Here is a 17,093-nt window from a genome sequence, read left to right as displayed (position 1 = left end):
TGTGTGTGTGTGTGTGTGTGTGTGTGTGTGTGTGTGTGTGTGATGGCACTGGGGTTTGAATTCAGAGCATCATGCTTGCTAGGCAGGCATTCTACCACTTGAGCCACTCTGCCAGCCCTTTTTTGTTGTTGTTGTTGAGTATTTTCAAGATAGGGGCTCGAGAACTATTTGCCTGGGCTGGCTTCTAACTTCCATCCTCCTAATCTCTGCCTCCTGAATAGGTAGGATTACAGGCATGAGCCACTGGTGCCCAGCTGTCTGTCTTTATTGAGTGATAGATAAAATCAGTTCTTGGTATGTCTGTTGGACTAAGTGAGACCTAATCCCTACTTGAAAGTAAATCAGGTCCTCTTAAGTGTAGTGTACACTGTTTAGTAAGGATGATAGGATGATACCAGGTTAATGACTTGATCTAACCTAGCACCTTTAGGGAATTAAAACTATAAAATTAAATTATACTAGTTATTAAATCACTCTGCTTCCCAAGAAGTTAAAGATTAGAATTTGGTGTAGAACCTTTTCTTATGAGCTTTCTCAGCTTCATAGATACTTTGCTCCTACAGTTACATCCCTCCAGAAATACATTTGTCTCTTTAGTACTTCTTACAGCTGTGAAGCTAAAAAGGCAAATTTGAATAATTTTTTAAATGAGTATATTTAAAACATTGACTTTTCTAAAATGATCTCATATTGATCTATTTATGCCTTCATATTTTACATCATATAGATTATGTTTTAGGTCTCCTTAATTACACTTCTAAACCACTAGTGAGTAGCAGGTGTAAAATTGAGGGGTTGAGGGAAGAACTTTGAATACATATTACATGGTTAATTATATACTCATACTATATACACAAGTGGCAGTTACTTATATGGTGGGCTTTGCTTTTTTAAGAGAAGATTTCTTCAGAATGAATGAATAGCAAATCTTCATTTATGTGAGACAAAATTATATTTTAAAAACTATTACATGTTTTATTGTTTCAACGTAATTCTATAATGTATTTTATTTCGGTAGTATCCCAAAACAAAAATATTTTCACTAAAAGATTTGTATACAAATGTTCATAGCAGTTTCATTCATACTACCAAAAAGTAAAAGCATCTCAAATGCTCATCTTCTGGTGACCAGCTACACAAATTATGAGATATTCAAGCAATGGAATACTACTGGGCAAAAAAGAGAAATGAGCCACTAACATGAATGAATTTTCAGAACACTGTGTTTAAGTGAAAGTCTGATAGGAAGAGTACATACCATGTATTTATGTTTATTTGAATTGTAGCGTAGGTAAAACAAATGAAGTGTATAAAATGATCAGGGTCAGGGTAAGTTACTTCTTTATGACTAGCAAGGAGCACAGGGGACTTTGGATGGTAGAAATGTTCTATATCTTGATTAATGTGGTTACACAGGTATATGCATTTTTTAATATTCATTACTTTAAATTGGGTTCATTTCATTCTATGTAAATTATAACTTTGACTTAACTTTAAAAGATAAAAATATTTTATGACTTTGGAAACTGATGCTAAGGGAAAAGAGTCCAAGAATATACATTGAAATGCAGGGCTGTGTGGACCAGAACTAGCGCATTTTATCAGGGCAGACTTAATTGCAATGATAAACTTTGAGACTTGTGCATCTGATTAGACAAATTGGGTAAATCTGATATCAAAATGAAAAAAGCCTTTTGTGTTTAGTGTGAAATTTGAAGTCATAATTTTAATTTCCTTTAATTATATATAAAGAAAAATTCTGTAAAAATTAACTAAAGGAAAATAAGCAATAAACACAACTGGAACTGGAGTCTAATTTTCATTAATGAATATAGATCTAGTTTTTGGAAGTTACACAGTAGAAATAAAAATGTTCTGAGACTTTGTCCTTTGCTATTGAAGTCAAATTTTGTGCATGTCTTAACTTGATAGTTTTTATTTGTTTGTTTTAGTAGTACTGGGGTTTGAACTCAGAGCTTGCACTTGCTAGGCAGGTGCAAGGCAGGTTATATGTTTTAAGCCACATCCCAGCCTTAACTGGATATATTTTAAGGGTTTTGGGCATGGGGGGTTGTTTTTGGTGATACTGGCAGTTGAATTCAGGGCCTTCAACTTGCTAGGCAGGCGCTCTACCACTTGAGCCACTCCACCAGACCTAAATTGATAGTTGTGATGTAGACATTATTTACATGCATTTAGTGTTACATGATACCTATCCTTGCAGGCTTTCATTTGTCTACTCACCGATGATAGAAATTTCTTCTTGTTTCTCCAATGGCATAGCTGACCACCAACTACCACTAGAGTAGAGGTCCTATGGGGATTTCATAGCAGAGTTTAGCAGTCTGTAGGATAGATGGGATCACTCAATTTACCATGTAAATCAGTGGGGAAATGAGGTTTAGAAGGTAGAATTTTACCTTATAAAACATATATTCTCTCTGTCATACATACACATACACACAAAGTTTAGAACAGGAATGGAGAGTGGGGTCATAAAAATCTCAAACATTTTTCAGCCTGGACTCTGAAAAGTGTGCTAACAATTCCTCTACACCTCTTTTTGCTACTGTATTTGTGTTTTTCTCAGTGAAAAAAAAACTGGGCATGGTGGTGCATGCCTGTCATCCTACTGATGGCAGGAAGCATAAAATAAGATGATCATGGTCCAGGCTGGTCTAGGCAAAAGGCAAGCCCTTACCTCCAAAATAACCAAAGCAAAAAGGGCTGGAGGCATGGCTCAAGTGATAGAGTACCTGCCTAGCAAGCACAAAACCCTGAATTCAAACCCCAGTACTCAAAAAAAAAAAAAACTAGGCAGCATTCTAATTTTCAAAAGTTGAATCTAATTCTTAGATGAGTATTTTAATGGGCAAGATTGGTGGCTTGGAGTGGTGGTGAACACCTGTAATCCTAGCACTCTGGGCTGAGACAGTTGGATCAAGAGTTTGAGACCAGCCTACAAGGCAAGACCCAGTCTAAAACACAAACAAAAAAACCCAAGATTGGTAGTGATTGGTCATAGTAATTCCTCCCTTTATCATATTCTCTTTCCCAGACAGAAAGCACTAATGAATGTCTTAAAGATATAACTGAGCTAAAAGAGAATAAGCAAATAAATGATGAAGAGGCAGTATTTAAAGATAATTTTCATTAACCAGACCGACAAGCAGGATAAATGATAAATCTAAAGGAAATCAATTCCAAAAAAACATTTTTTGAAGACTACCAAAGAAAATAGATTGCTTACAAAGAAGAATTACATATGCCTTTGTAACAATAGAGATCATAAGATAGTGGAGTAACATCTTTCAAACATTTATAGCATTTTGAACAGTTAAAAGTAACATTCATTTCTGGTACTAGTGGCTCATGCCTGAAACCCTATCTACTCAGGAGGATAGGGTTACAGTTTGAAGCCAGCCTGAACAAATAGTTTTTGAGACTCTATCTCAAAAATATCCAACACAAAAAAGGAGTGGCTCAGGTGGTAGAGCACCTGCCTAGCAAGTGTAAGGCCCTGAGTTCAAGCCCTAGTACCACCACCCCCAAAATAATAATAAAATAAAATGAGAAAGGTTAAAAAGCAAAACTTGATAGTAACTTGAGGAGGTGAAATGTCATTGGTCATGGAGTAACATATACTAAGTCACATGTTTAGAAAGCTGGTAGAGATTGTGCATGAATTTAGTCTTTAATAGAAAACATAATGAAATAAGTATGTTTAAAAATAAACAGTAACTGGAATAGAAATATTAGAAAACTAATATTATTAGTTTTAATAATATTAGTTATTTAATATTATAATATAGAAAACTTCCAAACAGCAGAGAGAAAAAAAGAGATTGTGTTTAACCTTTACCAATCCAAATAAAAATAAGAAAGGTAGCTGAGGGAGTTAAAAAGTATAGTAAACAAAATACCTTACATTTATTCATCCTTTGATAACATCTCTCTGAGGTGCAGGTACTGTAATTCTCATGAATGAGAAAATTAAGGCACAGAAAGATTGACCAAAGTCCCAAAAGTAATAACTGGTGAACCCACGATTTGAGCCTAGGCAGTCTGGTTCTAAACTAGTTCAAAATAAGTCCAATATATTATCGATCACAATAATTGTAAACAGATTAAGTATGTAACTGATACTTCCTATCAGTTCTAAATAGAACATTTATAAAAGTTGATGATGTGGGAAAGGCAAAAAAAGGTTCATGATGTGCTACATCACAGTTTCTTTTTTTGTGGTACCAGGGTTTGAATTCAGGTCCTACACCTTGAGCCACTTCACCAGACCTTTTTTGTGATGGGCTTTTTGAAATAGGGTCTCTTGAACAGTTTTCCTGGGCTGGCTTCAAGCTGTGAGCCTCCTGCTGTCTTCTTCCTGAGTAGCTAAGATTATAGGCATGAGCCACTAGCACCCAGCAATGCTACCTCACAATTTTAATAAATTTCAAAGTATTAATAAAAATCTTCTGTGTGTGTATGTAAGTGTAATTCTCCACATGAATGAATTAAAGAGAAAAAAACCCTACATGATTATTCCAATAGATGGCATTCTATGACCACAATGGAAATAAGTTAGAAACTGACAATTAAAAATCTGCGAAAACATTAAAATACCTTCCTTCACTAATGAGTTTGAAAGGAAGTTATAATAGAAATTTTAAAATATTTAGGACTTAAAGATGATGAATGTACTACATAATAAAACTTACAGGATGTAGTTAAAGGGATAGAAATAAATTTATAGCCTTAAAGCACTAGAGTATGATATTGAGGTCCTTGATTCATTTTGAGTTGATACTAGTACAGGGTGATAAACATGGATCTAGTTTCAGTTTTTTGCAGATGGATAACCACTTTTCCCAGCAACATTTGTTGAAGAGGCTGTCTTTTCTCCATCTAATATATTTGCCACCTTTGTCAAAAACAAGGTGGGCATAGCTGTGTGGATTCATATTTGGGTCCTTTATTCTCTTCCACTGGTCTTCATATCTGTTTTTGTGCCAGTACCATGCTGTTTTTATTGCTATTGCTTTGTAATATAGTTTGGAGTATTGTGATACCTCCAGCATTGCTCTTTTTGCTGAGTATTGCCTTGGCTGTTCGCAGTCTCTTGTGTTTCCAAATGAACTTTAGGGTAGATTTTTCAATCTCTGTTACGAATGTCAATGGGATTTTGATGGGAATTGCATTAAACATGTAGATTGCTTTTGGTAGTATAGCCATTTTTACTATGTTGATTCTACCAATCCATGAGCATGGGAGATCTCTCCACCTTCTGTAGTCTTCCTCGATCTCTTTCTTCAGGGGTCTGTAGTTCTACTTGTAGAGGTCATTCACATCCTTTGTTAAGTTTACTCCTAGGTACTTGATTTTTTTTTTTTTGAGGCTATTGTAAATGGAACTGTTTCCATATATTCTTTCTCAGTTTGATCATTATTGGTGTATAGAAAAGCTAATGATTTTTGTAAGTTGACTTTGTATCCTGCCACCTTGCTGTAGCTGTTTATGGTGTCTAGGAGTTTTTGGGTCTTTAAGGTATAGGATCATATCATCTGCAAATAGGGATATTTTGACAGTTTCTTTACCTATTCGTATTCCTCTTATTTTTAATTCTTGCCTAATTGCTCTGGCTAGGAATTCCAGTACTGTGTTGAATAGGAGTGGAGATAGTGGGCATCCTTGTCTAGTTCCTGATTTTAGAGGGAATGGTTTCAGTTTTTCTCCATTAAGTATAATGCTGGCTGTAGGTTTGTCATACATAGCTTTTATGATGTTGAGGTACTTTCCTTCTATTCCTAGTTTTCTGAGAGTTTTTATCATGAAATGGTGTTGGATCTTATCAAAGGCTTTTTCTGCATCTATTGAGATGATCAAGTGGTTTTTGTCTTTGCTTATGTATTTTTGTATTTGTGTATGTTGAACCACCCCTGCATCCCTGGGATGAAGCCGATTTGGTTGTAGTGAATGATCTTTCTCATGTGTTGTTGGATTCAGTTTGCCATTATTTTGTTGAGGATTTTTGCATTGATGTTCATTAAGGAGATTGGCCTATAGCTCTCCTCTTTGGAGGTGTCTTTATCTGGTTTTGGGATGAGTGTACTACTAGCTTCATAAAATGAGTTAGGCAGTGTTCCATCCCTTTCTATTTCATGGAACAGTTTAAGGAGGGTTGGTATTAGTTCTTCTTTAAAGTCTGATAGAATTCAGCAGAGAAATCCATCAGCTCCTGGACCTTTCCTTTTTGGGAGACTCTTGATTGCTGCTTCAATTTCATTTTGTGTTATAGGTTTATTCAGGTGATTAATATACTCTTGGTTCAGTTTTGGGTGGTTGTAAGTTTTTAGGAATCTGTCCATTTCTCAAGATTTTCCAAATTTATTAGAATATAGATTCTCAAAGTAGTCTCTGATGATTTCCTGGATTTCTGTGGTGTTTGTTGTTTATCTCCCCTTTTGCATTTCTGATTTTACTGATTTGGGTTTTTTCTCTCCTCATTTTAGTCAGGTTTGCCAGAGGTCTGTCAATCTTATTTATTTCTTCAAAGAACCAGCTTTTTGTTTCATTGATTCTTTGTATTTTTTTTTGTTTCTATTTCATTGACTTCGGCCCTTATTTTTATTATTTCTCTCCTTCTGCTTGTTCTGGGATTTGCTTGTTCTTGTTTTTCTAGGAGTTTGAAATGTAGCATTAGGTCATTGATTTGAGATCTTTCTGTCCTTTTAATATATGCAGTCATGGCTGTATACTTTCCTCTTAGGACAGCCTTTCCTGTGTCCCATAGGTTCCAGTAGGTCATGTTTTCATTTTCATTAACTTCCAGGAACTTTTTAATTTCTTCTTTTATTCCATCAATGACCCATTGATCATTGAGCAATGTGTTGTTGAGCTTCTAATTGTTTGCATGTTTTTTACCATTGTTTTTGTTGTTGAGTTCTAGTTTTAATGCATTGTGACCAAATAGAATGCATGAGATTATTTCTGTTTTCTTATATTTGCTGAGGCTTGCCTTGTGCCCTAAGATATGATCAATTTTGGAGAAGGTTCCATGGGCTGCTGAGAAGAATGTATATTGTGCAGAAGTTGGATGAAATATTCTGTAGACATCAGCTAGGTCCATTTGATCTGTGGTGTGATTTAGTTCTAGAATTTCTTTATTGATTTTTTTGTTTGGATGACCTATCTATTGGTGATAGGGGGGTATTGAAGTCTCCCACTATCACTGTGTTGGAGTCTATATATGTTTTTAGGTCCTTCAGAGTATGTTTGGTGAAATTGGGTGCATTGACATTGGGTGCATGTAGATTGATAGTTGTTATTTCCTTTTGATGTATTTCCCCTTTTATTAGTATGGAATGTCCTCCTCTATCTCATTTGATCAGTGTAGGTTTGAAGTCTACTTTGTCTGAGATAAGTATTGCTACTCCTGCCTGTTTTCAGGGGCCATTGTCTTGGTAAATCTTCTTCCAGCCTTTCACCCTAAGGCAGTGTTTGTTTCTGTCAATGAGATGGGTCTCCTGTAAGCAACAGATTGTTGCATCTTCCTTTTTAATTCAGTTTGACAAATGATGTCTTTTGATGGGGGAATTAAGTCCGTTAACATTCATTGTTAGTATTGATAGTTATGTTGTGATTCCTTTCATTTAGTTGTTTTTGTTGTTTAAGGGTTTGATTGTGTGCAGCTGGATCAATGTTACTTTCTACTTTCTTGCCTTTTCTTCTCCTGTGGTTTGGTACTGCCTGTCCTTTCATGGTTTTGTTTGCTTTCATTTTCTGTGTGCAGAATTCATTGAAGAACTTTTTGTAGTAGTGGCTTGGTGGTCATATATTGTTTTAGTTTCTGCTTATCGTGGAAGATTTTTATTGCTCCATCTATTTTGAATGATAGTTTGGCTGGGTAGAGTATCCTAGGATTGAAGTTACTTTCATTCAGTGCCCGGAATACCTCACTCCATGCTCTTCTTGCTTTTAAGGTTTCCGTTGAGAAATCTGTGATTTTGATGGGTTTACCTTTGTATGTTATTTGTTTTTTCTCTCTTACCTCCTTCAATATTCCTTATCTATTCTCTGTGCTTGTTGTTTTAATGATAATATGTTATGGGGTAGTTCTATTTTGGTCAAGTCTGTTTGGTGTCCTGAATGGGCATAGTTTTCTCTAGAATTGGGAATTTTGCTGTTATTATTTTGTTGAATATATTACAAATTCCTTTTGCATGCACCTCTTCTCCTTCTTCAATGCCCATGATTCTCAGGTTTGGTCTTTTGATGGAGTTGGTGAGTTCTTGCATATTCCTTTCACAGGTCTTGAGTTGTTTACTAATAGCTCTTCAGTTTTTCCTTTAATTTCCATTTCATCTTCAAGCTCTGAAATTCTTTCTTCTGCTTGTTCTAGTCTGCTGGAGTGGCCTTCCATTGTGTTTTGTATTTCTGTTTCATTCTTTTCTCTGAGGTTTTCTATATCATGGGTCACTTCCTCTTTAATATTGTCGATTTTCATCCTTAATTCATGTATCTCTCTATTTATGGTATTCTCTGATTCACTTTGGTGTTTATTTAGGACTCCTGTGAGTTCATTTATTTGTTTTTGTGTCTTTTCATATTCTTTATTTTTGTTGTCTTGGAATTTCTTGAGTGCCTCCTGTACATTTTGGTTGACCATGTCCAATAATATCTCTATGAAATTCTCAGTGATTACTTGCAGGATTTCTTCTTTCAGGATGTTCTTGTTGGCTCATTGGATACCTTAGCATAGTTTATCTTTGTTTTGTTGGAGTCTGAACTGGATATCCATTTTCTTCATTTCCCTCTGAATCCTGTATTAATTTATTTTTGAGGGGAGAATGGTTTCCATCCCTTTTTTGTCTTCCCATCACTCCACTTGGTGCTGTTTCTATCCCTAGTCTGTATGCAATTTAGTAGTAGCTAACTTACAATAGTAAAACTAATAAGATAAAAAGAGAATAAAAAAATAAAAGGAAAACCAAAGAAATCAACAGGGAGAGGTGATGGACAAATAAATAGGAAACAAAACAAACAAATACATAAAAAAAATTCCAGGTTCAGGAACAATAGAATTTTAGTCTTAGTAGTTCTGGTGTTACTCTTTCAGCATCCATTCCCAGTGTTGGTATTTAAGCAGAAGCTCTATCTTAGTCTCGCCAGGTTTTTGGGGAGACTTGCTAGTTTTTTTTCCTGTCTTTCAGCGGCAGCTCCTTAGTCAGCTCCTCCCTCAGTGTGGTGTTACTTGTCCTCAGGTTCTGGAGATCAGCTCTGTGGCCCTCTAGCTGTCCTGCTTTGGAGTTGGGTTTTCACTGTGTCGGTCTGCTGGGGGCTTGTTTCTTTGCCTCATGCCCTTTCTCTGGGGCAAGGTCAGAGATCCATCAGTTGGCTCCCTGCTGTCAGCATGTTATGCTGGTTTGCTATTCTTCAATTTTGTAAAGTTGTTTGACTTTGGATGTTGCTCACTGACTCAGGAGATGAGTTTTGTGGACCTCTATCTGCCTTATTTCAGGCAATGGCTTATCACCCACCCACTGTCGACCCTTCTGCCTTTCCAGTCTTTGTTTACTGAAAGTTCATGCGGAGATCAGCTCCTTGCCCTCCTCCCTTCTCCAGTGTGCTTAGAGCACCCCGCCCCCTCTGCTGCATGTTCCTTTTCATTTCCTTGTTTATTATTCAGTTGTTTTTTTTTTTTTTGTGGGGCGGGGGTCAGTCTGTCTGGGGGACTATGCTGGTTTATCCTGGGGTAGCTGTGAGAATACCGCATGCCACTTATTTGCTCACCTGTTGGTCTGCTGGTTGTCTCCCAAGCAGGTTTGGAGCTGGCATCTGGCAACTCAGGAGCCCTCCTGTTTTCTCTGTGTAACAAGGTGTGGAGAAGCTTTGTATGGGCTGGGGGTTCGGGGTGTCGGAGTTTTAATTTTTCTTTGTGCTTTTTTTTTTTGTCAAGTGTGACTCCAGCGTCTCAGCAATATTTTTGATTTATGGAGCTCATGCTGTCTGCTTCTGCCCTCTAGTCACCATCTTGGATCTCTCCCAATTTCATTCTTCTTTATGGCTGAATAAAACTCCATTAAGTATATATACTACATTTTCTTAGCCCATTCATCAGTTGTGGGGCATTTGGGCTGTTTCTAAAACTTGCCCTTCGAAGAATTTTTTTTGTAATATTAAGACCCTCTTAAATTTGCATTCTGATTTAGGGTTGCCTTAGTCTAAATTTAAATCTGTTCACATTTTGGATCCTATCCCAGGGCTTTACACTACAGACTGCTCAGCTAAACTTAATCATTGCTTTCAAATCCAGGGTAACATTCCACACCCATGGTGTATTTTAGTCTTAGTAATTATTTACCAGTAACCTAGATAGGGCAGATGGCATGTGCTGTTCTGTGTCACTCACCACCCTCCCCATCCTCTCTACAGTCCTATTTTATAATCAGTTTTTACATTTTATGGTATATCTTTCCTCTTCTCCTAGGCAGCTAGGGTATTCTTTTTGCTGAGTACATTGAAAAATAATTGAGGAAAAGAAAATCAGAGAGTTTAGAGATCTTTCTATTCAGGAACAAAAGTTAATGTTTGAGTTAATTGTCTTTGCATTGTTTTCACGTTGTTTATATCTTTAAAATGTTTTGCATTTGCTCATAAATCCTCCATTGTTCAAAACATTGCTTTTGTAAAGTGTGCAATATTGTCTTCTACCTTGTTTATCCTAGATCTGTTATTTTTCTCTTCAGCTCTTTGCTGAGGCTAATACTTAAAAGAAAGAAGTTGCTTGGCCTATCAGCTATGATTTCTGCCTCAGTTCAGTTCCGATGTGTCAACTGATAGGATGGGACAGATGAACATTCTGCTGACCAGCATATGAATGGGAAGGGTAGAGGCTGATGATGGATGAATATGTCTGAAGGCAAACTAAGAAATTCCATGAATATGAGTGTGCAGGGTAAAATTGGGACCAGCAGATGGTGGGTCTAAGCTGTATCTTATTTCTGTCTCAGCTATGATATTTGCTGTAGCTGTCTTTACAGAAGCCAGCTGGGACTGTCCATTTTAACTGCCAGTGCCCACTGGTTTTTATAGAAGGCACTTGTTACTTTTTTTAGAATTTGTTCAGTCTCTCATTTTTATGAGTGTTGTGTTCACTTGGTGGTAAAAGATGATATTCAAAAACAGAATATATGAGAAATGATCTTTCCCTGGAGAATGTTCCAATTAGATCCCATTCCCTGTTCCTTACATTCCTGTGATCTAGCTGTTGCCACATCATGATTAATTACTGAAAGTTATTCCTGTGTTGTAAAGAGAAGAAACATTTCTCAGAAAAAAAAATCAACACGTGTAGCTTTAAATCAAACAGACTTCTAGTTTTAGCTTTCCTTCGCAATATATCAAATTTAATTTACTTGATCCAAAGTACCTTTAAGAAACATGTTTTTAAGTTCTAATCAACATAGTTCTACAAATAGATATAATTAAATTCATTATAACTAGTATTCCTTATGTTGGTTTATACATGTTACCTTAGCATTTCAGAGGAAAACACACAGAAACTACAGGTAGGATCATGTAAAGTATGGAACTAAAGGAGAATACAACTTGGAGTCATATTTATTCTATGTCCTTGGGAAATGCAGATGTGTAAGAAAAGAAAATGATCATTTTCCTTCATCTTTTGGTAACTTCCTTTGACACTTCTTCCCCCAACAGTCCCAACAGAAATCCCAGGGCTGACTTTCATTTGCCTGACTTGGGTGTGTTCTTATCTGTGAGTCAATCACTCTAACTTACTGGTTAGGGCTAAGGTTTGCTTTTGGTTTTCTGTAAAGTGTGTAGTATTGTCTTCTACTCTGTGTATATCCTAGATTTGTTATTTTTCTCTTTAGCTCTTATTTTGGTTTGGTTTTACCCATTTCTGGAATTTAGTTATTAGATTAGCTTCTCTTCAACCATATGGAATGGGAATGGGGGAAGAAATTTGGGGTGATATTAACATTGGAAGAGGAAAGGGATACTGAACAGTTAAAAATACAGATGTCTGCTCTATCCCCAAAGCTGTTTAATTAGGAGAGGTCTGTCCTTCAACCAACAGTGCATTGGCAGCTGGACTTCTTAGCTAGACCTTCTACTGTCAAAGCCTAATCCCTCTCCATATTGTCTCTGTTTTGCTGCAGATACCTGTTTCCCAAGTTTACACTGTGCTGGACTGAGTTTGCAGACATGAAGGTCCGTGTGCCCTGTGAAACAATTGAGTACATTGAAGCCAATTATGGTAAGACCTGGAAGATTCCTGTAAAGACATGGGACTGGAAGAGCTCTCCCCCCAATGTGCAGCCCAACGGAATCTGGCCTATTTCTGAATGGGATGAAGTTATCCAGTTGTATTGAGATACTATGTTGAAATGGGAGAATTTTTCTCCTCAAAAGAAGGTGGAGCTCTGTTTAAAAAGCTAGATGACTTTTTGTCACACATAAGTGGGAACCAAAATAGAAAAAAAATAACAAATTTAAAGATATAGAAAGAGGCCTAGCTGTAAGCCATATGATGTAATTCTCTCATTCAGCATTTATTGAGGAGTTTCTATGTGCCAGGTAAAATGCTAGGCTTTGTGGAGAAGCAGAGATGAATGAGCAAACCTTCCCTCTTTCCTGTCCCTTTGGTAAGCATGCCAATTTTCCTTTGTAGGAAACTCCCCCATCCTTTGAAGAGTCAAAGTAGAATGTGATATGTTTTATCATGGTTTTTTAAATACTCAGTATTGTTTAGATTGGAAGATGAACTCATTAGGCAAACCCAAGGAAGGATATGCTGTCTAAAAAGATTAATCCATTCTTGCCTGTCCTCACCATTTAAGCTGGTATGTTAGTGCCACCTTTTAAGATGTGGAATTTGAGTTAATAATATTCCAGTGATCAGATCAGACTTTAGGTGGCATCAAGAAAAGGTGAAGTAGATTCATTTTACAAGTAATCTAATGTGGAATTGATTTAGAACACAGGCATTATTCTATAGGAGAAGGTGAGAACTTACTTCAAGCCTTGTCAAGGTAAGTAAATTTCCATGTACTTACTATTTTCATATTTGAAGTAAGAAGAAAACTGACACTTGTGGGATACTTAAATTTCTAACTATTGTGAGAATTTTTTTCACTGACCTTTAATAAGTAGTTGTTCACAAATTATTCAAGAAAGACCATGATTTTCTAAATAATTTTGAAAGAGTCATGATTTCACAAAACTTATTTTCCTTATTTTATCTCACATACTCTTTTAGATAATAATGAGCTATTTATGGGCATTTTATATTTTCTGAATTTATGATCCTTGTACTAATTTTAATGTTGACACTAAAATATTAATAGAAATACATCTAATATCTCTAATACTTTGTTGTATTTGTTCAGCAATCATAGCTCCATATCTTTAATTTAGGCCTATAGGCCAACTTAAATGTTATAAAAATCTACCTGTTCCTTTTCTTCTAATACTACTTCAGATCTTCAAACTAAAAGGTCAATAATGACTCTGGTAACCATTTGTGACCCTAGATCATAGTCTTTGTAAAGCTTGTGTCCATCTCTATTCAATCTGCTGAATATTGATGGGGTAAAAACTCAGACTTCCCTACTTTATCAAGTACTACCCACTTTAGAACACTTCAGTTTCCTTTTTCCCTTCAAGATACACCCCCGAGTGGGCAGCGGTGGCTTTGTCTCCCTTATCTCTTCTCTAGTCACTTGAATGACATATCATAAGCAAGAGATAATGGGAAATTCAGGCACAATAAATGCTGAAGGTAAGTGATACCTTATCTCTGCTGTTTAGGACTTCTTTCTGGGGTAGCTTGGCAGATTTTCCACTAAAACTAGAAAATCTAGTCTCAAGGGCTGACAGAATTTCCCAAAACAAGCTTGATGAAAGTAATCTACAACACCCCTCCTCCAAATTTTAAAAACAACATGAAAACTTTCTTTGATGAATGATAACCAAACATTGGTTCTTTTTATAAATAATAAAAGCAAGTTTTCAGGGACATTTACAGATTATCAACAAACTTGTCCCCAAATGACAGGTCATCATAATCAGCTTTTTCTTTATTAGAAAATAAGCCACAGAGTATAAACCCAAATTTTAAATAGCTAACATAGTTTTGTATTTCATATGCCAAAACAATACAGTAGATAATAGTGTTCTTGGATAAAATTCATCAACAGCTTAGAGAGGACTATTTGCTTGTGCTCTGCATCTAGAAGCATATACACTTCACATTTCTGCCCATTTCAAATAGGACTCATACTGTTTGCCAAGAGATTTTACCCATCTACCCCTTTTCAAATTATTTCTCTTGTATCTGCCCTTGGAGTACTAGGTCTGGGAGTGTTCAAAATCTAAGATATCTTGGTCCCATTGACAAACATTCCATATTCTTCCCTATATAGACCACAGGCTCCTAAAATACCTTTCTTGTCTTCCTTCTGGTTTTTGCAGGCTTCATCATCTTGGGTTCCACCCTAACTTGGGAAAATGGAAGCCTCTCCTTAGAATCTGAAGGCTAGACCTGCCTCTGATAGTGATCCAACTATACTTCCTCCTATACATCTTAATATTTGAACCCTGTTGAGTATCCAGAGACCTTTAGTTAGGTGTATATACCACTAATACCTTATCAGATCACTTTTCTTTCCTCACCAGAATATTCCAACAGTCATTCTCCTAATCTGACCATTTTCAGGTCTGTTTGCCTGCTTTACCTGAAGATCTCTTATATTAATTTGTTGGTAGTTAGATACCATGGTTGTCTCCAGAGAGATCCTGAGAAGCAAGATCTTTCTTAGTTGGCAACCAGGTAGCCACTCAGGCCTTCTCTAAAACATGGAGCACTTGTCCTCTGCTTATTGCAGTTACTGACATCTAGCCTCTGGAATAAAGCCATAGTAACCAAAGTTGGGCATCCTAAGACTAGCTAAACCAGTGGGACATCAGGTTTCCCTAGCTACAAACCCTGAAATGTGACCACCTGGTAGCAGAATGTCTGCTAGCACCACCCCCTCTCAAGTTAACACTTAAGTGAAAATCATCTTGCTCTTAAAAGCTGGAAGAGATTTTGGCGGAACATTTATTATAACCCTTTTATTTTATAGTGAGTAAAGAAGTGATCTGAGCAACAAACAGCTGAAACTAAAACCTAAGAGCACCATGATTTTAGTTCAGTATTGTCTTTCATTACTTAGATCACATCACAGCATCTCTAACCCTTCTTTGAGAAACTTGACAAAGAAATTGTCCAAAGCTTTAATGAGCCATCATTTCAGTGTGTTTCTACAACCCCCACTTTATATCTTTTAGTTCAGATTGAGAACCTGAGGTAACAAAGGAAGCTGAGGAGGAGCGTTTCCTTGTTGTCCAGAATTCTTAAGCTACCTTCATACCTTTTTCTGGAAAAAAAAAAAAGTCTTATCCCCCAAAAATAAAACAATTACATCTGTAGACATCATCCTGTGATATCTGATTCTCCTAAGCTCAGATGCACCTCATTGTTTTTCAGTGAATCATCCATTTCTGAAGAGTCCCTTCCTTTCCCAAAGCAACTTTTCACAAGGCTCTTTCCTTCCTGAAGAATCTTTACCTGGTAGTAGTGGTGTATTCCACCAAAGAGAACAATAGTTTATGTAACTGGAGTACTTTGCAGTGGACTTTTTTTTTTTTTTAAATCTGTTTGACTAGAAAGGGCATGAAGTATCTACTTTAAAGTATTTAGACTACCTTTAATTATATATATATATAGTGATACTTTTTTATTGGTGCAAGTAGTTAACAATAGATTGTGTTCATTTTTAAATTTGCCACTCCAACCCTTGTTTTCTATTCCTATACAGCAACAAGGCTTCAAATGGCACAGAAGATAGGCAGATAGGTGAGCGGGGATTTTTAAATTGGGTACCAGACCTAAATTTGTAAAACACACTTAGTTGAGTTCCCACACTTCAGCCTAAAATCTCAGCCAGGATCACAAGCCTAAAGCTACAAATTTCTCAAAGTTTCCCCTTCTGGAAATGAACTGCTCCTTCATCCTAAATGTTGTAAATCTCTAGGGGAAGTCTCTCCTGAAAAACCTAATCAGAAAAAGAACCACATTTCTACCTTCTAAAACACAATCATCACTTGTAATGGTTCTAAAGCATTGAAAAAAAATTACAGTTACTAAGGTCCTAAATTCAAGCCCCAGAACCAAAAATAATAATAAGAATTCCATTTACTGACCAGGCAAAAAAAATTATCCAAAGAAATGTCTCAGGCATTATTTCTCTTCTCTCCTTGTGTTCTTCTATCATTAAAACCTAGCCCAGGTCATCTCTAAAATCTCAGTTAGGGAAGGCAATATGTTGGCATAAACATAGTGGCTCTCACACCTTTAATCCCAGCTACTCAGGAGGCAGAGATCAGGAGGGTCACAGTTCAAAGATCACAGCTCAAATAGTGCACGAGACCCTATCAAAAATGCCCAACCCAAAAAAGATCTGGCAGAGTGGCTCAAGCGGTACAGCCCCTGCCTAGCAAGCATGAGGCCCTGAGTTCAAACCCCAATACTGCCAAAAAAAAAAAAAAAAACAAAACAAAAACCACAATCTTTCAGTAAAGCTTGAGCTTGAATCTCAGGTTCATTATGTAGGATTTATGGAGTGGGCCCTCTCATTCTCAATTTCCACCTGAGTGAATTGGGGAAATGTTAGAAGGATTAAATAAAACATAAATACTCAGGCCTAAGATTAAATAGTCATGAAATGTGCCATTTTCGAGTTCCATGTCTCTTTTCTAATGGAATTACAGGAATTGTGGGTCAGGATATACTGCCTTACTCAGAAGGTTCATGATGGTATTTACTTAGGAAAAAAAATTATGTTCTAGCAAAGCATTACAGGTCAAATTGTATAGTTTATGAATTCAGAGATGCTACCACATTGCTTCCTTCTCTAAATAGAACTTGTGTTTTTGTTTTGTTGGTCAAGCTGTTTATCTTAACATTATTTTAAAATTTTTTTTATGTCCTCATTGAACTTTATTTTTTTTTATCAATAGGGGTTTTATTT

The 17,093-nt window shown here is 36.4% G+C and overlaps 1 protein-coding gene across 4 annotated transcripts in view; it reads left to right on the top strand.

The window, feature by feature from the left end:
- The window catches only part of Fktn (fukutin), a 60,821-nt gene extending 44,196 nt beyond the window's left edge, over positions 1-16,625 (top strand). For all 4 annotated transcript variants that reach the window (XM_074051326.1, XM_074051327.1, XM_074051325.1 and 1 more), the window contains exon 10: positions 12,180-16,625. In XM_074051326.1, coding sequence (XP_073907427.1) covers positions 12,180-12,393 — 214 coding nt within the window. In that variant the 3' untranslated portion in view covers positions 12,394-16,625. The remainder of the gene's footprint in view (positions 1-12,179) is intronic.
- Positions 16,626-17,093: the final 468 nt, after the last annotated feature.

This window comes from Castor canadensis, chromosome 13 (assembly GCF_047511655.1).
Source record: "Castor canadensis chromosome 13, mCasCan1.hap1v2, whole genome shotgun sequence".
NCBI lineage: Eukaryota > Metazoa > Chordata > Mammalia > Rodentia > Castoridae > Castor > Castor canadensis.
This window is presented reverse-complemented; position numbering and strand designations above follow the sequence as displayed.